This window comes from Scyliorhinus torazame, chromosome 6 (assembly GCF_047496885.1).
Source record: "Scyliorhinus torazame isolate Kashiwa2021f chromosome 6, sScyTor2.1, whole genome shotgun sequence".
NCBI lineage: Eukaryota > Metazoa > Chordata > Chondrichthyes > Carcharhiniformes > Scyliorhinidae > Scyliorhinus > Scyliorhinus torazame.
This window is the reverse complement of record NC_092712.1, coordinates 206,691,485-206,710,480: the sequence shown is the minus strand read 5'-3', so window position 1 is coordinate 206,710,480 and position 18,996 is coordinate 206,691,485. Positions and strand designations below refer to the sequence as shown.

Below are 18,996 nucleotides of genomic sequence, written 5' to 3'. Positions count from 1 at the left end.
TGGCTGTAGGGGATCAAAGTTTCTTATGTCTATGTCATGATTAGTTAACCGAGCGCCCCTGGTATTCCCCTACAACTCCTGCTATACTCCTGCAGTACCTTTTGTTATTTCTGTCTCTTTCAGGGTCTCATGTAATGCCGTCAGTCTTTCCTGATTGTCCAATGAATGTTTAACCAAAATTCGTAGATGTCCTGCAACTAAACTACAAGTACGGTTGTCAATGCTGAAAGAAATATTTGGTTCATTTGTATCTAATAGACTCTTCAACCTCTCCAGCTTTACATTCTGTCTTGGCCTTCGCGTGGCTACCTTCAGCAACAAGTGCAGTTGAGGGGTCGGTCCTCTTGAGTGCTCTAATCCTTGTGTGACAACTTTTACCTCATCAGAGTTTTCACAGTCACAACCTTTATCTCTAATTTCAATAGTTCTCCTCTACTTTCAGAATCAGATGATGGAACATTATTGGCTCTATGAACTTATTGGTTTTGTAAACATGTGCGGTTGTAGAACCGCTACAGGGTTCTCCATTCACCTTCCCCATTATTTTCAAAAGGAATTGATTACTAATTACTTCACCTTCCTTACTATCTGCTTTTACCTCAAAAGAGGTGCTGTAGACCTTCAAGAGGATATGGGTTAACCAGCTGCTCGCTTTGTAGCACTTCACAATCCTTATTGTCCTCCCCCTGAATAACTGATGCCATGGTTTTGTGTATACTTTGCTTCAAAGCAAGCCTGCTCTGGAAAATTCTTTCACCTGAAGGGAATGGCAATGGGTTTACTGCAAGACCTGTATGTAACAAGCTACTGTTAGAAAAGTTCAATTCACATTTTTCTTCCGGTTTGCTATCTCCGTTACTCGCTTTGGAAGAATTACTAGCCAATGGTTCAAGATCAATTAGTGACGGATCTATTCAGTAACAACTGTTTATCAGGACTTTATAATCAGAATTAAAGTCAAAACCCTCGTCTGGCTCTTCTACCCTGCCACCACTCTTAAATTCTGACTCCTCTATCTTATGGTCACCTTCGGTTTGCGAATTCTCAGAATCTGGGGCGGGATTCTCCGACCCCCCCCCCCGCCGGGTCGGAGAATCGCCGGGGGCTGGCGTGAATCCCACCCCCGCCGGCCAAATTCTCCGGCACCGGATATTCGGTGGGGGCGGGAATCGCGCCGCACCGGTTGGCGGGTCACCCCCCCCCCCACCGGCGATTCTCCGGCCCACGATGGGCCGACGCCCCGTTGCTGGAATGCTTGTCCCGCCAGCGAGAATCAAACCACCTCTCTTACCGGCGGGACAAGGCGGCGCGGGCGGGCTCCGGGATCCTGGTGGGGGGGGGGGGGGGGCGATCTGGCCCCGTGGGGTGCCCCCATGGTGGCCTGGCCCGCGATCGGGGCCCACCGATCCGCGGGCGGGCTCTTTTCCTTCCTTCGCCATGGTCTCTACTATGGCGCAGGCGGAAGAGACCCCCTCCACTGCGCATGTGCGGGGATGCCGTGAGCGGCCGCTGACGCTCCCGCGCATGCGCCGCACTGCAAAGTCAGTTTCGCGCCAGATGACGGGGCACCAAAGGCCTTTCCCGCCAGCTGGCGGGGTGGAAATCAGTCCGACGCGGGCCTAGCCCCTAAGGTTAGGGCTCGGCCCCTCAAGGTGCGGAGGATTCCTTTGGGGCGGCGCGATGCCGGACTGATTACGCCGTTTGTGGAGAATCCCGCCCCTGGTTCACTACCACAGGCATTTGATATGTGATCAACATTTGTCAATATTTCTTTCAGTCATTCACAGCCCAGTGGGTTTTCTTAACTCCCACATGCCCTACTGTTGGCATCACACGTGCTATCTGCAGTACTTCCTTCGAACTCTCTGTAATCCTGGGTGAAGCTACAACCTTCACTCCCGCTAAATCATACCCAAAAGTAATTTTACTCCTTCAAAATGAGGTACCAACTGAACAACAACATATTCTGTGGCAAGTGACTCCCCACCTGACTCTCCAAAGACGTTCCAACCATCTACAAGGCACAAGTCAGGAGTGTGATGGAATACTTTCTACTTGCTTGAACAACAATCAAGAAACTTGGCATCATCCAGCAGACCTCTGGATTGGCACCCTATCCACTTAAACATCTGCTCCCTCCATAACTAATGTACAGTTGCAGCAGTGTGCACCATCTACAATATGCACTGCAGCAACGTCAACATCCCCTCGTAGGTCCATGATGTCTAAAGCATAGTAGGACAAGGGAAGATGGTGAGAAGGTGCTGGGAACTGCAAGTTGCACACTATTCTCACTTGGAAATATCGGAGTTCCTTTATATACCGCTGGATCAAAATCCTGGAGTGTCCTACCTAACAGCACTATGGGGATACCTAGACCACATAGTCTTCAGCAGTTTGAGCAGGCAGCTCACCACTGCTCAAGGGCAATCAGGCAATGGCAATGCCACATCCTGTAAATGAATAACACAAGAATTGCAGCACATTAACAAGCGGCAGAACATGTTGCTAGCTGAATTCAAGATACAAAGCACCAAATGGGCAGAAAAGGTAGTTATTCAGAATGGCAGAGGGTGGGAAATAGTGGGAACACAAGTTGTTCCACAAGGGGTCATGCTGGAACCACTGCTGTTCACAATTTGCATTAACAATTTGGACTTTGAAATCAAAAACATAATTTCTAAATTTGCAGATGATACCAAATTGGGGAGAGGTTACAAGTTACAGGAGGGCAGTAAACTTGTAGAATGGGCAAATAATTAGTAAATGAATATATTGTGAATGGTAGAACCCTCAAGGGTATTGAAAGTCAGAGAGATCTAGGTGTACAGGTCCACAGCTCACTGAAAGGGGCAACACAGGTGGAGAAGGTAGTCAAGAAGGCATACGGCATGCTTGTCTTCATTGGCCGGAGTGGATAGTCAGAGGCTTTTCACCAGGGTAGAGGGGTCAATTACCAAGGGGCATAGGTTTAAGGTGCAAGGGGCAAGGTTTAGAGTAGATGTACGAGGCAAGTTTTTTTACACAGAGGGTAGTGGGTGCCTGGAACTCGCTACCGGAGGAGGTGGTGGAAGCAGGGACGATAGTGACATTTAAGGGGCATCTTGACAAATACATGAATAGGATGGGAATAGAGGGATACGGACCCAGGAAGTGTAGAAGATTGTAGTTTAGTCGGGCAGCATGGTCGGCACGGGCTTGGAGGGCCAAAGGGCCTGTTCCTGTGCTGTGCTTTTCTTTGTTCTTTGTTCTTTGAAGTCAACATAGATAAATGTGAGATAATCCATTTTGATGGGAAGAATAGGAAGGTCACATTTCTTCGGTGCAAGTCTAGATGGGGTAGAAGAAAATATAGTATAAATAACATCAATCACTAAAGGTTGTAGCTCTTGTTATCACGGCCATAAAGTAAGCAAGCCAAGCACAGGGTTTTATTTCTAGAGGGATAGAATTGAAAAGTAGTGAAGTTATGATAAACCCTCTAGATCTCAGAGTACTGTATGCACATCTTGTTGCCATATTTTAATAAAGTTATAGAGGCATTGGAGAGGATGCAGAGAAAATTTCAAGGATGATATCAGAAATGTGTGGGTAAACATTTCAAGAAAGGATTGACAACCAGGCTCTTCTCTCTTGAAAAAGGAAGACTGAGGGGTGACCTCATGGAGCTCTTTAATGAAAACCTTTCATAATTTTAAAGTGGATACAGAGGGACTGTTTCCTCTTGTGTATAACTAGGCCATCAATATAAGATAGTCAGCAAGAAATCCAATGGGGAATTCAGAAGAAACGTCTTCATCCAAAGTGGTAAAAATGTCGAACTTGCTACCACGGAGTAGTTGAAGCGAATAACATAATTGCATTTAAGGGAAAGCTCGACAAGCATTTGAGTGAGAATGGAATAGATTATTACGAAGATAGATTTGGACAAGAAAGGATGGGGGGGGGAGGCTCAAGTGCTGCATAAACACTGACATGGACTGGTTGGATAAAATGGCCTGTTTCTGTGCTATGAATCCTATGTAGTTTCTAGTTTTTTGAGAAAATGTGTAGGGGTTTTTATTGGGATGGTAACCTTAAGACTTAGCTTAACCAACACGTCTTTACAGTTTCACCAAGCAGTGTTTTAAATAATTTACTTTGGTTGCTTGTCGTACAGGAATTATTTTAGTACATGCAATGCACCTCTTTCAGTAGTTCTGTGACTTGTGAAAGTTGGCTCTTTATGCAATAAAGTCATGTATTTAAAATTACTTTGAAAATTTGCATGTTCCATAGCATTTCGAGCTTAAGGTAATTGTCTGCAGCATCATTGAATGTGTCAAATTTTTCTTTTACCCCTAAAGAATTCTCGGAGTTTCTTGGCAACTTTGCAAACGCATTTTCAGGATGTCTTGATGTACGAGGACCCTACACTTCAACGAAAAGCCCTGGCCTGTATCCCTACCCAAGAACTGAATCAAAGAGCTAATGAAAAGCTGTTCCTTGCCATAAAACTGGATTCTGGTATGTTCTTTTAAAAAAAATTCTAGTGAATCCTTTCTTCCTTTTTGTTGTAGTGACGAAGGGGAAGGATTTCTGCCTTCCATGCAACATTGTTTGGGAGCTGCAAGGATGTGTTTAGAAATCTGTTTCTGCCAATGCAGTTCTATATCTACTACTGGACAGAACATATGAAAGTGACTATTACAATGTCCATGAACACCTATAACTTTTAATAAAGAGATTTGAACTCCCAGTTGATAGCTGAAAGAATGACAACATTTTTAATTTATCTCTTATTTTACTGTGACAAATGACTAGAAGTGCTATAGACTAAACATTATTTTCTTTTGGTTGCATCATGCTGATTACAAAATTGAGACTATACACTTTGGAGTTTTGGGTATAAACTTGTGTGATACCACCCCAGTCTGTAGTTTGTTGACAGTCCAACATGCTACACCAATATGACAACATTTGATGCGACCAGGTTGTAGCTGTCTTTCTTTTGTCACAGTGGTTAGCACTGCTGCCTCACAGTTCTAGGGTCCCAGGTTCAATTCTGGCCCCGGGTGACTGTGTGGAGTTTGCACTTTCTCTCTCCATGTCTGCGTGGATTTTCTCCTGGTGCTTCGGTTCCCTCCCACGGTGTGCAGGTTAGGTGGATTGGCCATGCTAAATTGCCCCTTAGTTAGGTTGGGTTACGGGAACAGGGTGGAAGCCTAGGCTTAAGTGGGGTGATGTTTCCAAGGATCGGTGCAGACTCAATGGGCCAAATGGCCTCCTTCTTCACTGTAAATTCTATGATTTTTATGTAACTGAAGTCCTTCTAGCACCATTCAAGTAAATTTGCTCTTCCCCCTCTCAAGACCTTGATGCCAGAATTGGATAAAATACTACAGCTGGGCCCTAACCAATGTTTTATTAAGGAGTAACATTACGCAGATACAGGGAGAACGTGCAGACTCCGCACAGACAGTGATCCAAGCCGGGAATCAAACCTGGGACCCTGGAGCTGTGAAGCAATTGTGCTAACCATTGTGCTACCGTGCCGCATCTTTGCACACTTAGTGTCCTTCGTGAAATTCTTCATTGAGCAGGAGTTACATTGCCTGTTTTTTCTTCATTCACAGGATGAGGTCATTGCTGGCAAGAACATTATTTATTGTCCATCCATAATTATCCTTGAGAAGGCAGTGGCTCACCACCACCTTGAATATGACTGCATAGCCTGCTGGGCCATTTCTTCTATCATGTTTTTCCCAATTTCACCATTCTGTTTGTGTTTTGCTGGAATCTGTTAGCGTTCTCACACTTTTTACTATATTTCAGAGCATCATGCCATCCATAGCCTTTAAAAATGATGCCCTGTTTACCCAAATTCAGATAATGGTCTGAATACTGAACCCTGGTGTACATAACCTTTTCAAGCCTGTAAAACAACTGTTCAGCGCGAATCGTTGCTTTTCGCATGCACACTGCAACTGCCTCTTGGGCTTCAATTTTGATAACCAGTCTATTCTGTCCTACTTTATCAAAAATCTTTTGGGAGTCAGTAGTTAGAACATTAATTGTACTACCTTCAAGTTCCTTGTTACCCTATTAAGGAGCTCAATCAAGTCTTTAGCATTTAACAAATCTGTGGTGGCTGTCATTTATCAACCCATATTTTTCCAAATGATGCTCGATTTTGTTGTCTGATTATTGTCTCCAAACGTTTCTGCCCATTAAGCTAACTGGCAAGTCATTCCTGGATTTGACCCCCTCCCCATTTTTGAATGGGATTGAAACATTTGCAATCCTGAAGTTTTCTTGCACACAACCCTTGCCTAAGTAAGATAACATCTCCAGAAGACAATAAAAAGATATTAAAAGAATAAAAGGGTATGAAAATTTCTAATTAAGGTGCTTTGATTCAGTGTGTGCATCAATAGTATAATAAAGCCTTCAGAGGGCTAGAACATTAGGGCAGCTTTCACAGAGGCAGTAAAGCTCAGAGTTTGTCCCCACGACTAATGCCAACCCATACCAATGCTGACTATAGTTACGAAGAAATCTGGATCATTGCCCAATTCTACCTCTGGCTAGTAAGCCAGTGGCACAAAATAACACATTTCTGATGAAAGGTCATTGACCTGAAAGGTTACCTCTTTCTCCAAGGACACTCTGACCTGATTATTTCCAGCATTTTTTGTTTTATTTCTTTCACCGTTGTCTCTCTAGGCCAAGATATTTGACACTAACAGAGTATTATCTTGCTTTACATCCAGTTAATAGTGATATTTTATAGTTGATCATATCTGTTAGTCTGTAACAGACCCGGCTGTCTTGGAGCTGTTTCAGTAGCAAGAGATATTTTTTACAGTAGAGGTCATTAGGCTGATTCTCAATCCTCTATTGGGGAACCGGCAAACTGGCTTTTTCCTGGTTTCTACTGTTGGACCAATGTAGCTTGGATGGCCCTACCAAAAATAATCTTTATTATTGTCACACGTAGACTTACATTAACACTAATGAAGTTACTGTGAAAATCCCCTAGTCGCCACACTCCGGCGCCTGTTCGGGTACACGGAGGGAGAATTCAGAATGTCCAATTCACCTAACAGCATGTCTTTCGGGACTTGTGAGAGGAAACCAGAGCTCCCGGAGGAAACCCACGCAGACACGGGGAAAACATGCAGACTCCGCTCAGACAGTGACCCAAGCTGGGAATCGAACCCGGGACCCTGGCACTGTGAAGCAACAGTGCTAACCACTGTGCTACCGTACCGCCCATTATTACTTGTCCTTAAATGTCCTTGAGAAGATGCTATTGAGCTTCCTTCTGAACCACTGCAGTCCATGTAGATGCATCCATATTGCTGTTAGGGAGGAGTTCCAGGATTCTGACACAGTGACAGTGCTAACTACCATGCCGCCAGGATTTTATGCTCTCACCCGTCTAGCTTTCCGATTCTTAAGAGGATGAAAGCCTTTGCACAACATTGAAATGTCAACCCTCGGGAAGAAATCCGATGTTGGGTACAGGTTGCTGGTTTCAGCTTGTTAACGCCTTTGCTTCTCCATCAAAAATCAGATTATAGTTCCAATTAATACAAATAAGATGCTTGTTGGGAACATTTTCTGATATATGGTATTGGACATGCATGTAGTTGTTTTGGAGAAGCTCACTGAGAATTCAAAAATTTCTGAGAGCCCTTTGGACTTATGATATTGCACTCACCTTGAAAACAATGTGACTTTTTTTCCAGGTGGTTTCTGTGCAGCAGTAACATCTGACTTTGATACAAGTCTTTTATAAAAATGTATTAAAAACTTTTGTCATAATAATTGGTCACCATGGGTGTGTGCTAATGTTGAAGTTCTAGGAATATTGGCATAAATCACATGCCATTATTTACACTGTCATAATTTCCTGAGACTTTTAATCTTATCTGCTGCTATCCTAAATGAAGCTGACAAAAGTTCATTAAGTTCTATGGTGAAACTTGCTACCACAGAGACTGTGGAGGCTGAATATATCTATTTTTTTTTAGATTTGAATGGCATCAAGGGATATGGGGAGAAAGCCCGGAATATGGCATTGAGATAGAGGATGAGCCATGATCATACTGAATGGCAGAGCAGGCCCGAAGGGCCAGTGACCTACTCCTGATCCTAGTTTCTATGTTTCTGTTCTAACTGCCCACAATTGCAGTCAATGATGACTGTAAATTACCTAATTTGCACTACTTTTTGAACCGCAGCCACTTGGGCTGAAAGATAATGGCACACATGACCGATACTTGCATGATTTTACAGCACTTGTGTGCCTTCTAGTCTGAGAGAAAGCACGACTAAGCTATATGTGGAGTCTTAAGTTTTCAATCTCAAAAGTGTTGTTAGATTTTGTGATTCTCTATTTTGCTTTCTAGAATCCTGTGAGTGACTAATGGCAACATTTTCAGGAGTCGCACCCTTCTATGTATTGAACCAAGTAACTATTGGCTTGGTATTCCTGTGTTCGTGCTTATCATGGATAATCTAGAGGGCCACCATGTGGTGTTTATGGTCTCTGCCATAGAATCGTAGAATTTACAGTGCAGAAGGAGGCCATTCGGCCCATCGAGCCTGCACTGGCTCTTGGAAAGAACACCCTACCAAGCTCCACACCTCCACTCTATCCCCATAACCCAGTAACCCCACCCAACACTAAGGGCAATTTTGGACACTAAGGGCAATTTATCATGGCCAATCCACCAAACCTGATATCTTTGGACTGTGGGAGGAGACCGGAGCACCCGGAGGAAAGCCACGCACACACGGGGAGAACGTGCAGACTCCGCACAGACAGTGACCCAAGCCGGGAATTGAACCTGGGACCCTGGAGCTGTGAAGCAATTGTGCTATCCACAATGCTACCGTGCTGCCCTGTCTCTGACTTTGTAGGGAACTTTCTTTCTTAGCGTCTCCTGTAGCCAATCTTGTCTCTAGCTCTAGGACCAAATTGCAAAAGTGCTTAGTGATTTGAAGTCATGCAAGGGGCTATATAAATGCATGGTCTTTCTTTCTTATAGGGACCACAGTAAACCTGGAAGACTTTTTGTTGCTGGAACTTCTACAGTGGTTTAAACAGGACTTTTTTCAATGGGTGGATTCTCTCCCCTGTAACAACTGTGGAGAAGCAACACAGCCATCGGGTTCACTTCCACCATCCAGTGAAGATCAAAGATGGGGTGCTCAAAGAGTTGAAAATCATCTTTGCAGTAAATGTAATACCAGCAATCGATTTCCCAGGTATACCATATTTCATAAAGTATGGTGTGCCGAATAATATGACTGCATGGAAATATATCCTCTACAATTCACTATTTGCTATATATATTCACTATTATAATCTTCTATTGATTATTAAATCACTGCATATTTTTAAATAAACTGTCGGATAGTGATTTCTAAACTAATTACCAGCTATTCAAGTCCTTGGTTTATAAGGTGCAACGCTTAGTAATTCTTAAACATAAATACTTAAAGCCAGACAAATTTATCTTCATTTCCATTTCTAAAATATTTTGATTGAGGAAGTGAACATGAATCCTTGAATGGATTGTTTTCACAGTAAAAGTAGCTTGCTATCCTTTCCGAGCCAAAGTTAAATTTCCTTAATTATGGGACTGGATATAAATTAGTTTCACAGAAACAAAGCAAAGGAGAATATGTTTTCTGAGGCATGGTGCACTGCTTTAGTAGATTTGTGATTACTTTGAAGACAATCTGTGTTCCAATCACCATAAATTTCAGCACAATTCAAAAGTGAAACCTAGCGGATGCTGGAAATTTGAAATACACAACAAACTGCTGGAAATACTTTGCCTGGCAGCAGACAGCTGTTTTTTTTTAATGGGTCACCGAGATCCCACCTTGCCTGGTTAAGAGCCGTCCCTAAGTATATATTCTAGCATTTTCCCTATCTTGAATGGTGTAGTTAAGTTTGCTGCCTTCCAACAAAGGGAGACCATTCTAGAATCCAAAGCAATTTTGGATGATTAAATCTAATGCATCTGCTTACTCATAAGCCACCTCTTAAAACTCTAGGATATAGACAATTAGACTACAGGAATTTGTCAGCTTTAAGCCCCATTAAATTTTCCCCCAAAACACATTACTAATATCCGTTCCATTATTCCTTTAGTTCCCACTATTTCTGGTTTTGGTCTTTGTCTCTTCTAGTATGAAGATGGTTATAAAATATTTATTTAATGCCTCTGCCGTTTCCTTATTCCCCATTATTATTTTTTCCTGTCCTTGCCTCTTGGAACTCATGCTTTTGCTAATCTTTTCCTTTTTATATGATTGTAAAAAGTCTTACAATCTTTTTCTATTTCTTGATGGCTTACACTCATTTTTCTTCCTCCCTCAATCTTTGCTGATTTTTTTTAACAGTCCCACTCTTCTTCAGGCTTATTATTATTTTTACTACATTGTAGACCTCTTTTAATCCATACTATCCTTAACTTGTCTAGTTATTCGTGGCTGTACTATTTTTCTTTCCAGTGAAATTTTCATGCATAAAAGAATGTGTGTTGAGAATGATTAATTTTTGTCAAATGCTTAAATGCCATTATATCTTTTAATCTAGTTTCCTAATCTCGGTTGGCCAACTTGCTCCTCGTACTTCTATAATTGGCTTTGTTGAAACTCAAGACCCTAGTTTTGGACCACATCACTCTCAACTCTGTGACATTCATCATATTATGATCATTCTTCCCCTGGAGCATTTGTACCATCATGCCAAAAGCAGGAAGTTGAAATAATTCTAAACATGTAAGGCTGTAGTTAATGGAGGGCCACAGGGATCAGTGTTGGAACCTTAACTATTTAAAATTTTCATCAATTAAATGGCTTAATGTATGATAGCTGGGTCCTATGTTCTTATGGACTATCAGAAATTGTAACTGAATTGAATGTGTGAGCAATCTTTGGGACCCCGGTCAAGATCTGCTACTCATGTTACAAGTAAGTTCAACGGTATATTCACCTTGTAAGATCACGCCGTTCCAAATTTTTTTCTTTTGTTGCAGTTACGATATGGACGTTAACTAGTACTAACTAGCATTCATTTTACTATAACCTACTTTTGTGGTTATTAAAAGCAATTTTTTGAAAGGCCTTCTGTATCACGTTTGGCGGTATGTTAAATGTAACATCTTTATTCTCTGAAATCTGTAGGTATAATCATGCTGAGAAGTTACTGGAAACCAGGAGGGGACGTTGTGGAGAGTGGGCCAACTGCTTCACACTTTGCTGCAGAGCTATGGGGTTTGAAGCAAGATATGTCAGGTGTACAACAGGTAAAATACTGTAAATCTATAAAGGGGCATTTGAATAGAGCAACAGTGTCGTTCATTTTTCATAGTCACTGATGTATCCACTGATTTCAGGAGCTAGTATTAGAGAAATGAGCAGCATTTTTCCAATATTCAGACATTTCATTGATGGCAGAACAGCATAAGTGTTATTATAGTGGTGTTTCATTTTTCTCCATAATGTACCAGTTCAAACTATTCAATGATTATATATGCACATTTTTGCTGAAAAATACACATTTACTACCTGCTAAAATAAAGTGTGTTTTAATTTAAAAGTAGAATGTATGTTGATACAGCAAGTTAATAATAGAATTGTGAAGCACTTTGGGACATCTTTGTGCCATAAAAGACATAGAAATGCAGGTGTTCACATTCAAGTTGCCATAGTCCCAGATGACCATAGCCTGCTTTTCCCCCTTTGAGGGGGAGAGCTAGCTGATGGTGATTTAACCTGATGATCACCACTCCTCGGGCAAGGTTGAGAAGACTGGGCTTTCATGAATAACCTTGGCCAGTACGGGGTTTGAACCCACGCTGTTGACCTTGCTCTGCATCACAATCCAGCTGAACAGCCAATTTGAGCTAAACCAGCCCCTGTATTCAAAATAACACACAGGGATATAATGTGTTTACAGGTATCTAATGCAAAATTTATTTTAGCTGTGTGTTGCTACAACTCGGGTTTGATGTAACTCCTGAACTTGATTTTTTTAATGTGCTACTTTTGTGAATTTGCAACACGTTATTGCTATGTCTGTTTCTCACTATTTTGTCCTTGGAGTGTGGGAAACATTAATAAGACAGTATTTATCACCCACCCCTGGAGTCATGTATAGATTAGACAAAAAGATAGGTTTCTTTATTTAAAGAAAAATAAATTACTGGATCATTTGTTTTTTTGTGTAATCTTGTAGATTTAATTGTCACTTTCCAGTGTTAGTCCAAAGACTACCAGATTTGTTGAATTTACTTTCAGAACCTGCTATGGCAGATCTAAATTTCTAATACCTCTGGGTTGATAGTCCAGTGGGATAACCATTAAGTTACCTGACTAATTAATAACTTGCATTTTAAAAAAAAATTTAGTGTATCCAGTTTTTTCCCCCCAAATAAGGAGCAATTTAGCGTGGCCAATCTACCTATCCTGCACATCTTTGGGTTGTGGAGGTGAGACCCACACAATGACCTGGGGCCAGGATCAAACCCAGGCCCTCAGCGTCATGAGGCAGCAGTGCTAACCACTGCACCACAGTACACCCTAATAACTTGCATTTTAAGCAATTGGCTTGAAAAGTAAATTCAGAACCTTGTTAATTACCTTTTTTTAAAGACTTAATTGAAATGTTTGTGTGATTCTTATTCTCAAGTTTTGATGCAGTACAAATCCTGGCATCGGGATTATCTAAATTAAACTAAATCTGATCTTAAATTATTGCTCCACAGCTAAGTGCTTTAAATGCAGCATTAATTAGGAATGCAGGATAGGCCTTTTGACTCTTGTGAGCCTGCTGCAAAATTAATGAGATCCTGGCAGATCTAGTTGTGGCCTCAGCTCCACTTTCCTGTCTGCCCCCCACCCTCACATAACCCTTGACTCCGTTGCCTAACAAAAACCTGTCTAACTCGGCCTTAAATAAATTCAATGACCCAATCTCCACTACTTTGGGAAGAGAATTCCACACACCATCCTCATTTCTGTCTGGAAAGGACCTCTTGATGTCCCCTCATTTTAGTCTCCATCACAAGAGGAAGCATATCTACTCTATCAAGTCCCCTCAGGTTCTTGTATGTTTCAATAAGATCACCTCGCTTTCTTCCAAACTCCAATGGGTATAGGCCTAACCTGTTCAACCTGTCTTCATAAGACAGCCCGTCATCCCACTGATGAGTCCAGTGAACCTGCTCTGAAATGCTTCGAAAACAAATTCTAAGTTTTTGTAATGTGTCCAAAACTGCTCACCTTGCCCTGTATAATAATAATGTTTATTGTCACAAGTAGGCTTACATTGCAGTGAAGTTACTGTGAAAATCCCCTCGTCGCCACATTCCAGTGCCTGTTCAGGTACACTGAGAAAGAATTCAGAATGCCCAAATTACCTAACAGCATGTCTTTCGGGACTAGAGGGAGGAAACCGGAACACCCAGAGGAAACCCATGTAGATACTGGGAGAATATGCAGACTCCGCACAGACAGTGACCCAGCCGGGAATCGAACCTGGGAACCTGGCACTGTGAAGCCACAGTGCTTGCTACTGTGCTGCCCCAGTGCAGCTGCAGTAAAGCTTCCCTACTTTTATATTATATTCCTTTTGTAATAAACACCAGCATTCCATTACCTTCCCAGTCAAATGCTGTACTTGCGTACTAACTTTGTGATTCATGTAGCATTGAGTTCTGCATTCATCCTCCATTTTAAATAGTATACTGCTTTTCTATTCTTCCTGATAAAAGTGAACAAGTTCATATTTACCCAGTTATATTTCATCTGCCAATTTTTTGCCCACCCACCACCTCTTGACAACTTGCTTTCCTACCTATCGTGGTATATTAGCATCAGCAAATTTGGCTACCATATTCACTCCCGTCATCCATGTCAGTGATCTAGATTGCAAATAATTGAGGGCCCAGCACCGCCCATTGGCACTCCACGAGTTAAAGCTTGCCAATCCAAAAAAGACTCATTTATCCTTGCCCTCTGCTCCCTGTTAACTAACTAATCCTTTATCCATGCTAATATGTTACCATGTGTTATCTTGGGTAGTAACCTTAATGTGACATCTTATCAAATGTCTTTTGGATATTTAAGTAAACCACATCCACTGGTTCCCCTTTGTCCATCTTGAATGTTGCTTTGTCAAAAAACTCTTTTCCCATCACACAGCCATGTTGGCTTTGACTGATCAAATTCCGATTATCCAACGTATCCTGCTATAACCTCCTTGACAATGGATTCTATCACCTACCCTATGACAGATGTGAGGCTAATTGGACTATAGTTTTGTGCTTTCTGCTTCTCTGCTTTTTTTGAATAGAGGCATTTATATTAACCATTTTCCAATCCATTGGAACCTTTCCAGAATCTAAAGCATTTTGGGAGATTATAACCAATACATCTGCCATCTCTGCTATCACTTCTTTTAAAACCTGATGATGCAGGCCATTTAGTCCTAGAGAATTGTCAGTCTTTAGGTCAAATAGTTTTCCTCGCACCCTTTCCCTGGTGATGGTGATTGTAATGAGTTCATCCCTCCCTAACTTGATTTTCATGAACCTTTGGGAAATTTTCCGCGTACTCTCCTGTGAAGTCAGACATAAAGGGTTGCATTCTCCGCTGTCAGGAGGACCTCCACTCTAGAGGACTAATAATAGCTTTTATAGCCCTTTTCCTATTCAAATCTGTTTTTATATTACTAGCTCATTTTCTGTCATACTCTGCTTTCTGCATCTTTGTTATCTTTTAGTCCTTCTTTGCTGGTTCTTAAAATCTGTCCAATCCTCTGACCCACTAATTTTTGTAGATTTTTTTTTTTTTTAATTTAGCGTACCCAATTATTATTATTTTCCAATTAAGTGGCAATTTAGTGTGGCCAATCCACCTAACCTGCATATCTTTGGATTGTGGGGGTGAAACCCACAGAGACATGGGGAGAATGTGCAAACTCCACACGGACAGTAACCCAGGGCCGGGATTCAAACCCAGGTCCTCAGCTCCGCAGTCCCAGTGCTAACCACTGTGCCACATGTCGCTCTAATTTTTGCAGATCTGTACAGTATTTCTTTCAATTTAATATTATCCTTACTTCCTTATTTAGCCATGGAGGATGCATCCTTCTCAATGAGCCATTCCCTCTCACTGGGATAAATCTTTGCTGAGAGTTAAATGCCTCCGTAAAAGACTGCCACCCCAACTCTGTCTACCTTTTAAAGTAGTTTACGAATTCCTTAGCCAACTCTGCCTTCATTCACTCAAAAGTTACCTTCATTTGGGATTAAATATTAGTCATGAACCCGCACTTCTTCATTTCAAACTCTATCCAAGTTCTGTCATGTTGTGATTGCTGTCACCGAGAGGCTCCTTTACCAGGGGGTTATTGATTAATTCTGTCTCATTACACATTACCAGGTGTAGGATAGCCTGCTTCCTGGATAGCTCTAGAATGTGCTGCTCTGAGAAATTGTTGCCAAAACTCCAGGCTACCTTTGTCAGTCTCATTTTCTGAATCTAAACGTAGATTAAAATCACTTGTAGTGCCTTCCTTTCAGACCCCATTTATCTCTTCCTGTATGTTCAGTCCTATGGTGTAACTACTCTTAGGGGACCTACAAACTACTCCCACAATTGACCTCTTATCTTCACATTTCTTTACCCAACCTGATTCTACATCTTGCTCTTTCAAGCAAAAGCCTTCTCTCGTACTGAATTACATTAGATGTGAATGATTATTTGTAACATTGTTCTGTGTCAACTGTAAATGAGGTCATCCGTAATGTAGATTAGATATGTAATGACATATATGTGAACATTGGGAGTGCATGTTATACTAGAGTGTTTCCAGTCAGTTCAAGTAGTTATAGCAGGTGTAATTTAGCTTTTATAATGTAACTTGAATATTGGTTGTCTTTTCAGATCACGTGTGGACAGAGGTGTATTCAAATTCTCAGAAAAGGTGGCTGCATTGTGATCCTTGTGAAAATATCTGTGATAAACCACTCCTGTATGAAATTGGATGGGGAAAGAAGCTGTCCTATATTTTTGCATTTTCGAAGGATGAGGTAAAAATATGCGCATGTGTAAATCTTAATTGAGTGACAATCCCTTGAATAGGTTGCTTGATACCAATGGCTTTAAAGAATTTATGAATTGTCCCTCTGGGCTCTAGCCAGTGAAAGGAAGTGTTATGCTTTTCATAGAATGCAGATTCTGAGGATGATTGGTAGACGTAGTAGTAAAGGGCCAATATTGTTTCAATCAGTTTGTTAACTTTCTATTGGCATATTAAAATCATAATTTTGAGTTCCAAAGAATCACTCCCATTTGCTGTGTTATGGGGTAGCCTGGGTTGACTTTCCAAACCATATTGTAAGAATGTAGAGGTACAATGGTTAGCACTGCTGCCTCACAGCTCTAGGGTCCCTGGTTCAATTCCAGCCTTAGGTGATTGTCTTTGTGTAATTTGCACGTTCTCCCCGTGTCTGCATGGGTTTCCGCCGGCTGATCCGGTTTCCTCCCACAGTCCAAAGATGTGCAGGTTAAGTGGATTAGCCATGCTAAATTGCCCCTTAGTTTCAAAAAGGGTAGGTGAGATTAAAGGGATAGGGTGGAGATGTGGGTTTAAGTAGGGTGCTCTTTCCGAGGGCTGGTGCAGACTCAATGGGCCAAATGGCCTTTTTCTGCACTGTAAATTCTCTGAATCTATGTAAAAGTATTTGATCTGGCAAAGCTGCACTTGTTCCTATCTTTTGTTGCCCTCAGAAATTAGGGGTGTATTTTCCTGCGCTGATTAGGTTGGGAATTCCATGGATGATGAGGAATATTGATTTTAATGTTAAATCAGGATAGTGTATGGCTTGGAGGTGATATGTTCCCACAGTATCATGTTCTGGTCTTCATATATGTTGCAATAAAGGAAGGTGATGGTGAAGTGGCTACATTGTATTGTGTAGATGATTCACTGCAGTGAAATATATCCATGATTGAGGATGTAGACTTGAGTCCAGTGGCAAAGATGCCAATCAAGCAGCTATTTTGGGATAGTTTTGAGTTTCTGAAATATTGTGGTTAACCCCATCCAGGAAATGGCAATGATCCCATCACATTCCTGAATTGAACCTTTTAGATTGAGAGGATTTGTGAAGAAATGAACCTTGTTGCAAAGAACCCAGCTTCTGCCCTCCTTTTGGTAGCCACAGTATTAACATGATTGGTGGAAGTTCAGCTTCAGGTCAATAGGGCTATCAAGAAGCTAATGGATGCAAACTCAGTGGTGCTATTGACTTTAGAAACTTAGAAAAATAGGAGCAGGAGTAAGCCATTTAGCCCTTCGAGCCTGCTCCGCCATTCATTATGATCGTGGCTGATCATCCAACTCAATAGCCTGTTCCCGCTTTCCCCCATATTCTGTGATTCCTTTAATCCCAATTGCTGTATCTTCTTTTATAAATTTAGAGTACCCAATTTTTTTTTTCCAATTAAGGGGCAATTTAGTGTGACCAATCCACGTACCCTGCACATCTTGTTGGGTTGTGGGGCTGAGACCCATGCAGACACTGGGAGAATGTGCAAACTCTACACGCACAGTGACCCAGGGCCAGGATCGAACCTGTGTGCTCGGTGCTGTGAGGCAGCAGTGCTAACCAGTGCGCCACCGAGCTGCTCTAACCCCAAGAGCTATATCTAACTCTCCCTTGCAAACATATAATTTTTTGGCCTCAGCTGCTTTCTGTGATGGAGAATTCCACAGACTCGCCACTCTGAGTGAAGAAATCTTTCTTCATCTCAGTCCTAAATGGTTTACCCCTTAGTCTCCTCATTTCACGGGAGATAACTGGGCTTTCCTTTATTGGAGCTGCTTGTTATCTGTTACTCGTGGCACGAATGTTGCCCCTCACTTTCCGTACAAACATACATTTATCTGGAGGTGGCGGCAGCTTCATTGTTGAAGGAGTGAAAAGAACTGAGTGTGGAATCGTCACTGGACAACCACACCTCTGTCCTAATGGAGTGAACGTCATTGATGAAGCAGCTGAAGTTGGCTGGACCAAGAGTGCTTTGCTAACTGACTCCTGTGGTCATATCATGGGGCTGGGATGACTGACCTGCAACAATCTCAACTACCTTCCTTTCTCTTTCAACTTATAGTTTTGCACGGACTCCTTGGTGCCATCGTTAGTTGAGTTTTCCCTTGCTGTTTAGGGTGATCCCTGTCACTTTTGATTAGGGGAAAGCTAATAGAACAGTAATTAGCCAGAATTGATTTATCTTTCATTTTGTGGAAAAGACTTAGCTGGCAAATTTTCATGTTGTCAGATAGTTGCCAATGTCATTGGATCTACTGGAATGGGATTTATTTTGATGTTGGGAGGGTGTGAAACTTTGTAGGTTACAGATATGTGACTTTTGAATTTTGACATGCAGCACCTCCTTGTCTATATGGTAACACAGCATTGGGCACAGTTGTGGAGGGGCAGTGCCTCCCTGCACGTATGTTTCATTTCCTCTCAGCTGGGACTACACAGCAGGTCACATGTACTGCATTTCCCAGAATGTATCACTGAAACAGGCACAGGTGAGCAGGGATGGGTACACAAGAAAGAGGGGGATTGAACAGAGTTCTGTCTGTTTGAGTGCCTGCAGAGATAAACAGATGTTGAAGGTGGCGAGTGAGCAAACCGAGAGAAAATGTGTCTCACTACCTGGCTTTGACTTGTGACATAGGAACTGGGATGTGCTGGGATACTGACTAAGAGACTCTTTCTGTTTTGGTTTGATTGCACCGGTAAATAGCTTAGCTATTTGGTTAAATATACAGGAAAGATCGTTAACATAAAGATAATACTCAACAAATAACTAGGGCGAAGAAGGGAAGTTATGAGTGGAGTCAGAGGAAGTGGATGAAATCCTTGATAAGTACTTTGCATCGGAATTCACCAAGAAGAGGGACATGAC

The 18,996-nt window shown here is 41.9% G+C and overlaps 1 protein-coding gene across 1 annotated transcript in view; it reads left to right on the top strand.

The window, feature by feature from the left end:
- ngly1 (N-glycanase 1) overlaps positions 1-18,996 on the top strand; it is a 79,953-nt gene that overhangs the window by 35,503 nt on the left and 25,454 nt on the right. Inside the window, exons 4-7 of the mRNA XM_072509329.1 lie at positions 4,347-4,506; positions 9,039-9,258; positions 11,191-11,312; positions 15,958-16,103. Of these exons, the coding sequence (XP_072365430.1) occupies positions 4,347-4,506; positions 9,039-9,258; positions 11,191-11,312; positions 15,958-16,103 (648 nt within the window). The remainder of the gene's footprint in view (positions 1-4,346; positions 4,507-9,038; positions 9,259-11,190; positions 11,313-15,957; positions 16,104-18,996) is intronic.